This window comes from Microsporum canis, genomic scaffold, assembly GCF_000151145.1.
Source record: "Microsporum canis CBS 113480 supercont1.6 genomic scaffold, whole genome shotgun sequence".
Taxonomy (NCBI): domain Eukaryota; kingdom Fungi; phylum Ascomycota; class Eurotiomycetes; order Onygenales; family Arthrodermataceae; genus Microsporum; species Microsporum canis.
The window spans coordinates 2,053,214-2,067,086 of record NW_003299164.1 but is presented as its reverse complement, the minus strand read 5'-3'; the positions used below and the strand labels follow the sequence as shown (position 1 = coordinate 2,067,086).

The 13,873-nt window shown below is 48.2% G+C and overlaps 3 protein-coding genes across 3 annotated transcripts; 1 reads left to right on the top strand and 2 right to left on the bottom strand.

Annotated features, from left to right (window-relative positions):
- Window positions 1-352: 352 nt before the first annotated feature.
- On the top strand, window positions 353-1,805 carry MCYG_06906 (cysteine-rich secreted protein; the record flags this gene model as incomplete). Its single annotated transcript, XM_002844896.1, has 3 exons — window positions 353-384; window positions 717-1,201; window positions 1,228-1,805. The coding sequence occupies 3 exons, from the start codon at window positions 353-355 to the stop codon at window positions 1,803-1,805; spliced, it is 1,095 nt and encodes a 364-aa protein (XP_002844942.1).
- Window positions 1,806-3,060: 1,255 nt separating this feature from the next.
- MCYG_06905 (general alpha-glucoside permease) lies at window positions 3,061-5,193 on the bottom strand (the record flags this gene model as incomplete). The annotated part of the gene is made up of 4 exons (XM_002844895.1): window positions 3,061-4,445; window positions 4,503-4,824; window positions 4,916-4,955; window positions 5,021-5,193. The coding sequence occupies 4 exons, from the start codon at window positions 5,191-5,193 to the stop codon at window positions 3,061-3,063; spliced, it is 1,920 nt and encodes a 639-aa protein (XP_002844941.1).
- Window positions 5,194-7,184: 1,991 nt separating this feature from the next.
- Window positions 7,185-9,557, bottom strand: MCYG_06904 (transcription factor steA; the record flags this gene model as incomplete). Its single annotated transcript, XM_002844894.1, has 5 exons — window positions 7,185-7,491; window positions 7,691-9,162; window positions 9,190-9,223; window positions 9,276-9,408; window positions 9,437-9,557. The coding sequence occupies 5 exons, from the start codon at window positions 9,555-9,557 to the stop codon at window positions 7,185-7,187; spliced, it is 2,067 nt and encodes a 688-aa protein (XP_002844940.1).
- Between the last annotated feature and the right edge of the window lie 4,316 nt (window positions 9,558-13,873).

Genomic DNA, 13,873 nt, shown 5'->3' with positions numbered 1-13,873 from the left:
TGTAGTTTCTGTGCCTGGATGAGGATATTTATCACTTCCTGAGCATTAGAATGCCGGCTATGTACCTAGATGTGACACCCGGTATTAGAGAAATAAAGTCGCACAACATACGGGATTTCGTCGGAGCTATTTCATTTATTTAACTTGCGAAGAACAATATAAATGTACGCCTGGAACACAAATATCTACTATGTATATGCCTGGTGATGCCTTGCTCACGACGGTTCCCTGTCGAGAGAGTGCCAGGCCGCCGTAGGTTGTCCTACATGATTTTAGGCTAGACTTGATATGGACCCTGATCGGGTTACAAGAACTCGACAGATACCAGTCAGCCTGACTATGTCACTGCCATATGACCGTTAGGGTGGCCTCCCGGGGCAAGCAGTAAGTTCTCTTACAGGATATGCTCAATACCAACATCTCGGTCTCTTCTATCCCAAACCTATCAGTCATTGTTGGTTGCCTATCCCCAGCCCTCTCAGGGGGGTGTCAATGGCAGACTTATGACTAGCCTCCTGTAGGTCAATATGGAATAAAAAGAAATGAGATATCAGATGCTCATACCAAAACTTCCTTTACGGTCACTGGGACGTCGTCGACAAGGGACGGCCTGGGCTTCAATTCCGATGATGATAAAGATATAAATCAGAGAACCAGCCCGTTTTCACTCGGTCTAATCTTTGATATTCAACATCAATTACTACAGTTTATATGAGAAACCAGGAAATACCAGTAATCCTCATGAAGCTCATTTACCTAGGCTTATTGACCAATATCCTTAATCCCCCCTCCCTGATTCATGCCGCCAATGTGGCCGTGAGGAAGATGGGCAATAACGCCATCATCGAACGCAACAAAGTTGCATGGCTAGGAGAAGATGGGTTTCAAGATGGGTTTTCATGTCCAGATACTCATGTCCTCAACCCCAGTGCCGATAAGCAGTTTGCTTCCTGTTGTTTGCCAGGCCAAACTCTTAAGGGAACCTCCACAACTGCATTTGACTGTTGTGCTGAAGGCCATGATCTAGCGGGCTCAGAAGCCATTGGTTATACCTGTTGTCCCACCGGCCAAGTTTATGATGGCAGGGTCTGCAAAAACGGCAAGCCCCTCGTGCAGGGCAAATGCGCCTGTTCTGAAGATAAAAACTTAACTGCCGAGGGGTGCTGCGAGCCTGAGGAATGTTCTTCCGGGCTAAAGACCGGTAAGCCCTGGCCTCTTGACAAATAGAGCTGTACGTCATGGATTTAACCTCTCCCATCAATGCTACAGGGAAATGCTATACGTTTCTCGAAAAGAATGGCCAGCTTCTCGGCTACCTTCGTACCGGCGGGCACTACAATGCAGCTCCGGATAGCAGAGACCGCATCTTTGGAAAGTTCCAGCTCTGTAGAGATCGGACATGCAACCCAGGACGCCCTATCAACTCTGGGGACGAGCTTTATATCAAAGACCTTCACGGAACTCCTATGGATGGAGCAGATGCAGGTCAGTGGTTGAATAACGCAGCCGACGGTGCTCATATCGGCAAGACCCCAGATTTCACGAAAGCAGGCAGGTTCGCAATCACCAAATGGCCTTGCGGTAAATACTGCATTACGGGTGCAGAATTCGGTCTCGGACCTGCCTGTCCGGCTGACCAGCCTGCGCTTACATTCTACACGCGGTCTTCTGAGCCGTGTGTGCCGTTTGAACTTACGGAGGTCCCATGCAGGGTAAGGGACATCGAGAACAATTGCATCTGGCACAATGGCAAGGACCAATGTTGTGACAAGATTGACTGCTCGGAGAGAGTGTGTCACAAATAACTAGCCATACGGTAGCTTTAGGGGTTTTTACATTTTTCGGGTATAAGAGCTAATAGTTAATAACTTGCGAAATTCGGGCTTTCTCCGGATGTGTGCTTTCTAGTGACTTATGGCCAGTGAATAAGAAATGTCACTTTTCGAGGCTGTTAGTGACTTACCCTAGATCTATTACTTGCTAGCTGGCTAGTTATAAAAGCCACTCTCTAACTAACATCTCCACTTAACATCTCGCAACCTATTTTTCCTATCCAAGCATAGCTTTGCAATGTTTAAAGTCCCATTTGAAGCCTCTTAGCAGCGAGGACGGGCTCCGCCTCAGCAGGTTCGCGAAGTGTTGGTACTCTCTCCCTTCCTATCGGATGCGCGCTTTATTAAAGAGCTGGATACCTCATTTACAGCGGCTAAATGCCTTGTCAACAGATACTATTTTGGTCTATTTGACAGATAAAAGGGCCGAGTTTAATCGATGCCTAGGGGTGGCTCGAGGCAGATGGATCAGAAACAGAGGTCGTTATCACAATAAAAATTAACCGAAGAAATATCATTAGCCGGTAGGAGCTCAAGCAAACTACTATATAGGTGGTTATGATAATTCTTCTATCAGCAATACCGCCTACTGATAAATTTTTTATGCCTACGAACAAATAGTTATATATTGGGTTTAAACTCTGCCGCTCGAGACAATGAACTGATGCAGGATCAACACCGTCAAGGCCTCAGCGCGGTAACTAGATCTCAGAGCACTCCGTGCTAGCAAAATCCTCTAAGAGGAGAAATCACACTCTCACCCGTTACATATCTCTCGGAGGGCGGGTTGGTGAATATCGACATGCGGTTGATGTATGTTATATGGCTAAATGGACTTTACCTGGCTTTTCCGCAGCATTTATTCTGGAAATACGGTTAAATTTGCATTTATATCTAACTGTCAAATTAGATAACTCATCTCTCTGCCGCCTAATAGCACGAGCTCTCCTTTTTGGCCGAAGGGCAGAACTTTTGATACTGATCCGGGGATGACGGTGTTGATAGCATTTCCTACGCCTTTTGGATGAGAGAAAGTCTGTTAAATAAAGTAGCAGTAACTGTTGATTACCCTGTCCTCTATTTGACTGTATACTCATTCTGGTTGCGGTATTGTGAGCGCTATCAATTTAGAATAACTGACCATATCTGTGTAAAAACACATCCACCAAAATATACCATGCCAAAGTTAAGGAATGTATATAATGAAAAAGTAGCGGGAACAACTTCCCTAAACAGAGCCATCCTCAGTGCTCTCTGGACCACCATCACTCATAGTGCTCGTGAACCATGCAGCTCCCAGGGCGGCGCATCCGCCAAACCGAAGAACCCATCCAACACTATCATCCCAGGGCTCTCCCCGTGGTTTCTGGAGGGCCTTGAAAATAACACTGCTGATCAGGGTCGATACGATCTGCGGGAACGAAATAGAGACATTATGAATTCCCAGGATAACCCCAGCCTGGTCAACTGTTTCATCTTTATCTCCTGCATCATGGTCTACTGCGCTAGTATGAGGGGCCTCGTCGATGTCTCTTTCATGAGTTCCAACGTTAGACTGAAAAGGGCGTGGATGGGAGCCAATAGGATTAGGGGCTGACGCCGTCCGAGGTCGGAGCGAGTGCCTTTGCCGTCTGTGTTCTGCATCGCGCTGTGCAACCTCCGCAGAGATAAGAGCGAAGGGAGCCCAGAGGGTCAGAGCCCAGGATAAACCAACTACCGCAATTACGGCTGTTCCAGCTGCCGGGGAAGACACGAAAAAGGTACTAAACATGCACAGAGCGAACAGAATATGCGAGATGAGCCATAGCCTGCGCAGAGTGAGACCGGGGACCTGGAGTTTAGAAAGGATGGATGACCATCTGCCCCCTTCGTCTAGCCTTCTGGGATCATGGATTGGTTCGATAGCAGTAGGTTCGATAGCAGCACCTGCTGATGCAGTGAAGGAGAGTGTGGATGTCGACGGGCGACTGCTCAAGTACGGTCGATTTGAAGGGGGAGAGACGTCTTCTGAGGTGACGGATGGTCGATATGATGGGACAATCAACAAGGGCAGGATGATGCTTGCAGCAAACGAAGTGATGGCATATATCAGAAGTGCAAAAGTGCCTATCCTAGTTGCTGCCTCCCATGCAGCCTCTATCTGATCCTTGGAGAGGTTGGGATGCTTGTCGAAAATTGGATTGACGTAGAGCTGTCCGATATATGTTGTAGCGTAGAACAGAAACGGGAACCAGCCTACCCATGCACAGAGCTGGACCTCGCAGACCTTTCGAACGCGAGGAGGCAGCCTTCGTATAGACTTGAACACTTGCACGAAAAATGCGACAACTCCCGGGTTCTCAGATTTGGGCGGCCCTTCTAGCCGTGGATCTCGTTCAGTGATATATAAGCAGCTAGCCAGGAGCGTAAGCCCTAGACACATCGATGCAATCACACAGAGGACTTTAAACTGGGTATTCCCTAAGAATGGGAATATCTTTGGGAGTTTCAAGTAGCCTGATATATAGCCAACTATATTTCCAATACCTGTAAGCCTGCTTGCCCATGCGTTTGCTGCCTCTTGTTGATGCGCAGGGGCATTATCGACTATAAAGGCACGAATTGCTGCTTGTACTATGTATGGTTAGTATACTAGCAGGTATCTGGGAGCCAGTGTAAAGGAATACGCACTGGTGTTGATAGCGAAGTCAAGGCAGTACATCAGTAGAGTGGCCACCACGATGATGGTCACTTTGACCCCAGACGATTCAGGAGCAGCTCCGAAGAATGATAGTATCCCACCGACTATCTCGCGTACCCAAGCCAGCGCCAACAAGGAGAAAACCGTAGCAATCCCTCCTCCGATCATGAATGGCTTTCGTTTTCCCCAGCTAATCCGGCAGTTATCACTTCGGATCCCTACATAGGGCTGCACCAAAGTCCCAGTAAGGGGGCCTGCAATCCATACGAATGCAAGTAAAGACTTGTTCATTCCAAGGGACAGTAAATACGGCTATTAGAATACTTTAGCAAATTTATAGCACTGAGATAGGCGAATATTATACATGTGAAAAGTGGTCCAGTATATGGAAGCAAATACGTACAGATCCATTTGATAACTCAACCGACCACACAATTTGTAGTCTGTATACGTATATTAGTCAATATAAGAGATCTCTGACACCTGACGATAAGGCACAAGTACTTACCCCCCAATACTGAGAGCTAACAGAAACAAGTACCAGCTGCTCTTCGATTCTCCTTCTTTCTCTGCCTGCTTGGCCACAGCAGCCGCATCGTCCCATATCTCTCCAGACTGCCTCCCTGGTTCGGCCAGGAGAGGCGATGTACTGTCTCCTCCTCTGTCTGGGTGATACGCCATGAAAAAAAAGGTGCAACTGAGCCGTGTATATCTTCTAAGTGATGGCAAAATTGCACCACGATATAAAAAAAAAAGGGGGTATATCAAACTAGATCGGTTGCAAGGAACGCCCAATGTATAAAAGTACCCTATGGGATTAAAACAGGTAGAAATGCTTGAGATTAACCACAGAGAGAGAGAAAGAGTATCGAGATGACTGAAATTCAAGAGCAAAGCTTTGACTCAAGAACTGCAAGAAAGTATGTGGAATATAAACACAGCCATACATCAAGCCATGAAGACAGACTATTGCAACCCCCTTTTGTTCGCCTACAACGCTGACTTTTCAGAGCAGAGGTCATGAGGCATGAGGCGAGTGTCGTGTGCTCTGGCACAGCGAGATGGTCGTAACCTAGCTAAGGCCTTCCAGCTCCTTGTGCTTTTTTCTTCTTCCAAGAAGCCCAGAAGCCCAGAGAGTTACCAGCCCTGCGTCATCCGTGAAGCCTAAAGGAGGTACAGGTACCTACGGCGGCCCAAGCAAATAACTTGAGGCGAACAACGCTTCTTTTTCTCGACGGCTCCTCCGTAATGGGCAGGATTGGCCTCGAAAGGCTGACGATATGGAGTATTCGCTCGAACATGGAATACGGGATAGCGATGAATCTAGGCCCATAAGCGGCCGCAGATATGGCTACCGGGTCTCGTATATATACAACGGCAGAGAAATTAGAAACTGTTGCGGATTGCCCAGAGAGAAGACGGCCTGTATCTACTCCGTAATAATAATTGAAGGTAAGAGATGATGTTGTGTTTTTAATTTCTCCGGTGGAGTTGAATATGTACTTACGGAGTTATCTGCAGGGATATGCCTGGACTGACGCCGTTGAATCGGCTGAGCTGTGTTATGATAGTAAAATACAGATAGAGTGAGGATTTCGGAGTAATACGTAATTCGTCCCATTCGTCCCTAGGCAGATAGGGGTCTATATTATCAAGTGACTAACGAGCTTAGAGAGAGAGTCGGTATACTTTCCTAGATACCAAAAAAGATGGCTAACAAAGGGAAACAAAACATCAACGCTGGAGGAAAGCATGTAGGAAAGAGGCGAAGGAAAAAGGAGGGCTGAATATCGAAGCAAAAGATATGAAAAATGGATGAGATAGGTCTAAGTTAACAAAAGGTCGAAGAACATAACTGAAAGGCAAAGGAAAGAAGCATATTAAAAGGGAACAGGGCAGGATAATAATTAATATGAGAAACTGAAAAAAAAAACCAGACATGTCCTATATAACTCCCCAGTAGGTCATTGTTCATCTTCCAAAAGGGAGAACAATATTGAGAAAAAGAAACCCGTTTTGCTTGCCTCGTCCCCTTCCCCTTTTTTTGTGTATGTTTCTTTTTAAAAGTGCCAATGCAAAAATCCTCCTAAAGCTGAATAAAACAAACTCTGACGAGATGGTACACAATATCCATCAGACAAGGTAGGATATATATAGGGGGGGAAACACCATAGAGATATGGAAAAGTATGAGAGGATAAAAGACATTATTAAACGGTTAGGTGGAAGAGCCCCCAGTTGTTCAGTCCTGGAACGAGTAGGGGTCCCGGGTAGATAAGACTGTAACATTGAAAAGAGAACGGGGAAGAAAGGAAGAACCAGAGACACGGAACCAAGGCGAACCCAGCAAAATTATACGTTGCAACATAAGATAAGATGATGATGAAATCATGATGGGCTAAAACCATAGAGAGCACCTGTCTCTATAACTGGGGTTGGAAATACCCCGTTGGAGTCTCAAATCGTGTGCAGATAGAGAGTCCGTATAACCCAGTATATATAAGCCGCGGTATATCACGGCGTTCCTAACGGAAAGAGGGAAATATTTCCGTCAGGTTGAAAACCAAAACAAATGCAGAGTGATTCTCCCAAGCGAACAAGAAAGCAGAGGCTGACGGGCGTATTTTCGTAATCTAATGAACTTTATGTAAATGAAATAAAAAAGGAATTGGTTCACATCTGCTGCTGTAGCATCTGTGGTTGAACCATTTGAGGTTGAATCATCTGGGGTGCTACCATGGATGGTAGATTGGAGTGGGTGCCCATTGCGTGCATGGAAGTGACATTAGCCATGTTGACGACAGTGGTGGGGAGGTAGGTCGCATTAGATGTTGGGGCTTGTTGGAGTTGTTGTGGCTGCTGCTCATGTTGACTCACGGCGACGGACTGTTCGCGGTCGTTATCATGCTCGTCTTCTTTGAAGCTTGGGGGCTGAGAGCCGGTGGTTGAGGATTGTTGGGTTTCGTGGACACGGCGATGTCTGGCAAACCAGGTTAGTTAATGAGTACGAAGTATGCTTGGTAGAGGTGGAAAACATACTGTGCAAGGTTATCGGATCGAGAAAAGGCCTTGTTGCAGTAAGGGCAGGTGTATGGTCTTTCTTGTGTATGTGTTCTTACGTGTCTGCAAGCTTGTCAGTCATGTTCAGAATAGAGGTAAAGGTATCGGATAATGCTTACCGCTTTAAATGCTCTAGACGTTTGAAGAGGCGGCCACATGATGGGATGGGGCAGGAATGAGACTTCTGGGGGTATGGACCCAGCTCCATCATTGTAGCGCTTCTAGCACGACGGATGGGGCCAGGCCTCTCACCCTGATGACCGTTCATCAAGTGCATGGCTTCTGTACCATCAAGTGTCTCCATATTCGACAACGCGGACACGGTTGTTTCACCCATTGATATTGGAACAGACACTTGTACAGGATTCTCTTCTAAGCTAGGCAGAGGAGTGGTAGTGCGGGAGTGGTGAACGCTGGGCTGAGAGTACATGGCTCGAGGAGGAGAGTCTTCGTGAGATGGATCGCCCTCAAGTGCGACGGATGTAGACATCGAGCGGCGAAGATCACTGGGTCTGTGAACCGCATGGGGTTGGACGGGAACCTGGGGCTGATGCATGTCCTGGGACTGTGCTTGCGCATGCAGATTGTTGGTAGCTGCTGTTATGGCGCTGGTGACGCTTGGTGGGATTGATGAACGGCGTCTACGCTGCTTGTACGTCGGTGAGCCTTCTATAACGGAATACACGCTGGACGAAGGAAAACTTCTTGAGGCAGTAGAGTAGTGAGGAGCGGCAACGTTGGAGGGAGGTAGTTGCATCATTGGGTTGAAGGAGGCAGATCCGATGTCTGGGATCGCAGTGTAGAGGCCGGTGTCCTCGTTCGCAATGTAGGCTGGTTCGGAGCTGAGATGCATTGCGTGCTGTGGAGGAGTTAGAGGCTCAAAGGAAATACCACGGTTGGCATACTCGTCGTAGTGAGAGGATACGAACGATGGAGCAGGCGAATACTCCATATATGTTGGCATGGAAGTATGGCGCTGATGGACTTTAGAGACCATGCCATTGCGGTCGTATTGAAACTGTTGGTAGTCCGGGTCGGTCTTGACAATATGGCCATTGATAGAATCGCTGCCAACGGAGCCATGGTACATTGCATGGTTGCTCTGTTGATCTTCGTGGACGACAGGCATGGAGGGAGGAGCCATTTGAGGAGGTGGCATGGAATCAGTGGCTCGTGGCATGGGGGAGGTAGAGTGAGACGACGCGAATGCAGATGAGACATGAGCGGCGGAGAAGGATGAAGAGTTTGCCTGTTGAGCCTTTGTCAACTGCTCGTAGAGCGACTGGGACGAATCGAACTCGAATGAGAGGGCTGGTTCATTAACAGCCACAGTGGTGGCCTCCTGGCCCATCTTCTCCCGCTTCAAGTCCCGCTCGAGAGCGTCGAGAAACAAGCGATCATGAGGCACGCTGTACCAGTAAAAGACCTTCTGCTTCTTCTGGGTTCGAATGCAATTATTCTTGTACAAGAAGTCTAAGAATGGGCTCTTTGGCTCCTCGAGCGAGGCATCAGTGCCGGCTTTGAGGTTGCGAAGGTCCGAGAAGATGCCTTCCTCGAATTTCTTCGTATTCCTCACTGGCCGTCCGAAGGCCTGGAAACGAAAGGAGAGACAACGAACGATGTCGGTGCCCGAGATGTGGAAGAGGTTGTTCCTAAGACTAATGTTAATGACTTAGAAGCGCTGGCTCGTTACGGTCGACATACCATAGCACACACGAGACATAATCGCCGGTGGGAAGTAAGAATCGTCTGATTAGTTGGTCTGGCGTCCACGCTCTACTGGAGCAGAGATGAGGAAATATTTCACTGTTCAAATTGTGAGCGTCGACCATAATGTCTGGTGGGAGTTTAGAGCAGTCACATACAATTATCAACCTGCTGTAGAGCGACTTGTACGTCTTGCGGGAGACTCTGCTGGGCCTCATTTGATAGCATGAAGGTCTCTGGCTTCTGAGGAGGCGGCATGGGCGCGCCATGGGGATACATGGTGACTTCTTTTTTGAGGATGGGATAATTAGTATTAAGCGCCCACAGCCTGCTGGCAATCTTACCAGTGCAACCACACCGAAAAGCGTAGCGTGATAAAACGGTTTTGTGTCGACTAACCTGATCAAACACCAGTTGCAGGCAATATCAGGTCGCAAGATAAAGCAGGACGATGGACAAGACTGACGAGACGAAACGTAGAAGTCAAGACCAACGTTGAACACGGCGTAGTGTTGCGTAGCGTACTGTCTAAGGGGGGGGGGGCAGGTTCCGCAGCGGTTTCAGCAGTAAGATAGATGCAGAGAAGGCCCAGCCTTCAGCCTTGCAAGATGAAGAGCTGTCGAGGATGATGAGACGAGAGATGAGACGACGATTATGGGCCAGCCCAAGAAGTGGTCGATATCGATGTGCGTGTGAGAGGGCGAGAGGACCAAGAGAAGGAGGATGAGAGGTGGAGAGAGATAAAGAGACGTAATGCGAGAGAGGGTAAACGCGAGAGGTTCGACAGAGCGAGCGAAGGGTGGTAATGAATGAGGAAGAGAGAAGGGAAAAGAAAAAGAGAGAGAGAGCAATAGATCGCAACTTGGGAGGGAGGGAGAAGATGTATAGATGAAGGGGCAGAGGAGAAGACGGAGGGAGAAGAGGAGCAGCAAGAAGTAAAAAAAAAAAAAAAGACGGTGGGAGGATGGGGAGGTACTTCTGCTTCTGCGGCAAACTGGGCGAAGATGGAAGTATCTATTCCAGCGAGCCGTGCGTACCGCCCGTACTGTCAGCGTTTTACGACTGCACAGGCTCGGAGTCCTCGGTTTTTGCCCCTGAGGGACGTTGTAAGGCTGTATCGATGATACGGCAAGAGTTGCAATAGCAAGATTGCTTGAGCAGGGTGCTTTCGTGGCCTCGAACAAGCGCATCCAGGATGTTCTCTGCTGTGCTCTGCCCAATAGCGATGCGATGGCGATGTGCTGGCTGGCGGTGCGCTGGGTGGGCATATCCAAACTGACGCCAGTGGAACCCCCTAATATAAGACTGGGTGTTTCAGGTTCTCCTGCGGACTTGATGTGCAGGGGGCGACGGGGATGCGATCCTCCTCCACTCACGCTTCTCATCTCGTTTCAAGGCCGTATGACATATAATGCGAGCAGGGATGGCAGGGCTGCAAGTATATGCATGTATGTATATATGTATATACATCCAGGCAAGAGTGGTTGCTTCGAGGGATGGGCTCGACGTTGACCCAGGGGGCTATATTTAGGAATATCACATCTGACATTTTTGCCCATGTTATTGTCCTGCTGAGTTCCGCTGCTGAAGCCGGCATCTGGAAAGGCATCATTGAACGCCGCTGGTACGATGTGCGCATATGCATGAAAGAAAGGGAGCGAAAAAAAAAACAACTGTCGGTCCCATAATTAGAACAGTTCTTATCTTCAAGGCGCGAAGAACAACATTGGCGCCGGCATTCTATCCTCTCCTCTCTCTCTCCTTTCTTTTTTCTTCTCTTTTCTTTTTTTTTTGCCCTTCTTCACTGCCAAAGTAGTGGAGCCATATATATCCCTATCCGATTCCCTCTGCTTTTTTCTAAGCGCTTAAGGCTCGATCGGGCAACGGTTACCACCTTATGGCCCCCTTTTTCTTTTTGACGGAAAGGTTATCCATCTATCGTGCCTGGCGATGGCGACGGAGGCGTTCGTACAAACATAGTACATAGTATTCTCAACGTCAAGTGATAAGCTAGACAACGGAACCCCCCGATGTAAGGTCCTATGGCGTGATGGTAGCGAGGCTAGTTGAATTTGAACGGGTCTCCATCTCCCTCCCACGAACTTCGACTGACAAGGTCCTTCCTTGCATCATGCCCTAAGAGAGAACTCTGGCTCTGGTTCTCGGGAACGCCACAAGGTGGAGAGAGTAGATCGTGATGATTCCATCGAAGGAAAAGAAGAAGATCGAATTTTTTTGCTCTTTCCGGCCCGATAGCTAGTTTGTGACCCTCTTCCTCCCCTACCTTTTTTCTTCAAGGCCAATTGCTGAAAGCATGTTAGATATTAGTACATATCTGCATGCTGAACCCGTTGAACTGACCCAGAGTAAAAGCATGTTCGATATCACATTTACTCATCACACGACCAGGATTTAATGGAGGTTGTTATGAACCGTAATAGACCGTTGGGTCTGGGACTGCAGGGCCGTGTAGAACCTCTATTGCTCTGTCCTATCTGATTAATCACCATGCTTCCCTGCATGCTAATGTCTTCATAGACTACGGATACCAGGTCGAAATAGCTTGGAGGTCTGGAACAGGCGACCCTGAAACACGCAGCCAACTCCGACCATTCGCTCGGAGATACTCAGAAGCAGGCGATGCTTCAGGACAAGCGACTGAGCTAAAAAAACCCGGCCTAGCCAGGGATAGCTAGAGCCCTGAATCCAGAGGCGAATCGTATTCAACTTTTGATGTCAGCCATGGGCATGCATCGATATCCGTGATCGACCCAAACGGTCATCGTACGTGTGCCCAGCAACTAGCAGACTGTTCTTCGGGCGTTCTTTAACCTCCCCACATCTCAATATGGACTATTGCGACTGGCATTGTATTGCCGGCCGAACTATTGCATGCGTTGTTATGGGACTAATGGGCGAGGGATCCAGCATATAATGCCATAAGGGACCATTAGTATACTATGTATACCACCCCATGGCGGCGCCTGGCATCCAAGAAGAGTCGTTCATGTCGATTCCGTATAGACATGATGACCATCGAAGCGAATGATGCGAAGGATGCAACATCTCAAACGTAGCTCTGCTCAGATTCTGGCCCTTTGCTGTTTCTGGATAGCTTCTGGCGTATATACTTGACTGTTTAGGCAAAATCGCCTCCCCAGATCGCCCATTGCCAGCTTAACTAGCTGCAGATGGACGAACGAACCTCCTCCCCCTCTGTCAACTCCATCAACACGAGGGTCTCTCCCAAGCTAAACCTAGCGATTTATGCACCATCCATCGGTCGGCCAGCCAGCCACTGGCTACACCGACTCGTTGGTTGCCAATACACTTTCTTGCTGCCATCCGAACTCCCATGACGATATGATCGCGATACCTGCTTGGCGAACTCGGGCCGTTCAATCGGTTGGATGAACTAGTGATCGTTATCCATCTAACTGAACGTGGCCGGTTGCATCGGAGGTGTTTTCGGAAACGGGTATGGCGTGGGAAAAGGAATATCTAACTAAGATCGTACATACATGCATTGATGAGGCTGACAACTGTTGACCGTCTTCTTTCTCCTCCTTTTTGTTTCCTTGCTTGTTTCCTTGCTGTCCGTGTGAGCTCGTCTCTCGCTAAACTGGGTAAGTTGACGATCGGATAGCAAATTCGTGTATGCGATTATGTTCAGCCACTAACGAGCTGACAGCCCTGTAGCTCCACTGATTGATTGGAAATGGCTTGACAGGTGGGCAAGCAAACAATACCAATACAGAGGGGTGGGCAATGGAGGGGGAGCTATGAATTCTAGCATCTCCATTATATTTGTTCGGCAGTATTATTGCCTTGACTGGTGAATTTCACCTTCACATCCAAGGCAATAGCAGGTCGAGATGACGTTCATGCCGTCCGCCTAATGAGGAACTGGACAATCTCCCTGCCCGGTCCTAGCGGGCCCTCAATTGCTTGTCTGATCTGATTTCACTTTTTGATCTGATCTCACTTTACTCTTCCACAGTGCGCAAACCTGCACTGGACTGCATTTGGCAGTGTATATGGGGTTGCCTAACGTTTCGAGGCATCCTGGAGCCCCCAGGAACAAAATATCGTCAAGGCCTGCTTCAGGTACAGTTTCACCCCTAGCAAGCGTGGTGGTTAGTGTGGGCCATAGCTTTCAAGAGAAGTCAGCCATCAAGATGGAAAGCGGAATTGAAAGGCAGAGAAGATGCGGAAAAAGCGAGGATTGTGTAAGTTCACACTGCAGCAGAAGAACGTGGCCTCCACAACGGGCCTTGGTATGAAACATAGCCCCTGTCCTGCAAATCGTCCAACTTGTTGACAAACTTGGCTTTTTGATAGACATGACAAGCAAAAGATGCTCAAAGAGAAAAGAAGAATATACTTTATTTACCGAGTGCACACGCCGTACTCCATACTCTTTTCTCTCTCTTTCTCCCCTCTCTCCCCTTGCCGTTGGATACGGGATCAGGAGGAACCCAAGGAGGAAGTTCCATCCAATATACTCACTGTGCACCATGCATCAGTATGCACGACGCCAAAAGGAAGACGGATCCTTTATCCAGCATCCCTTTCCTCTTTGTGTGTCTCCCGAT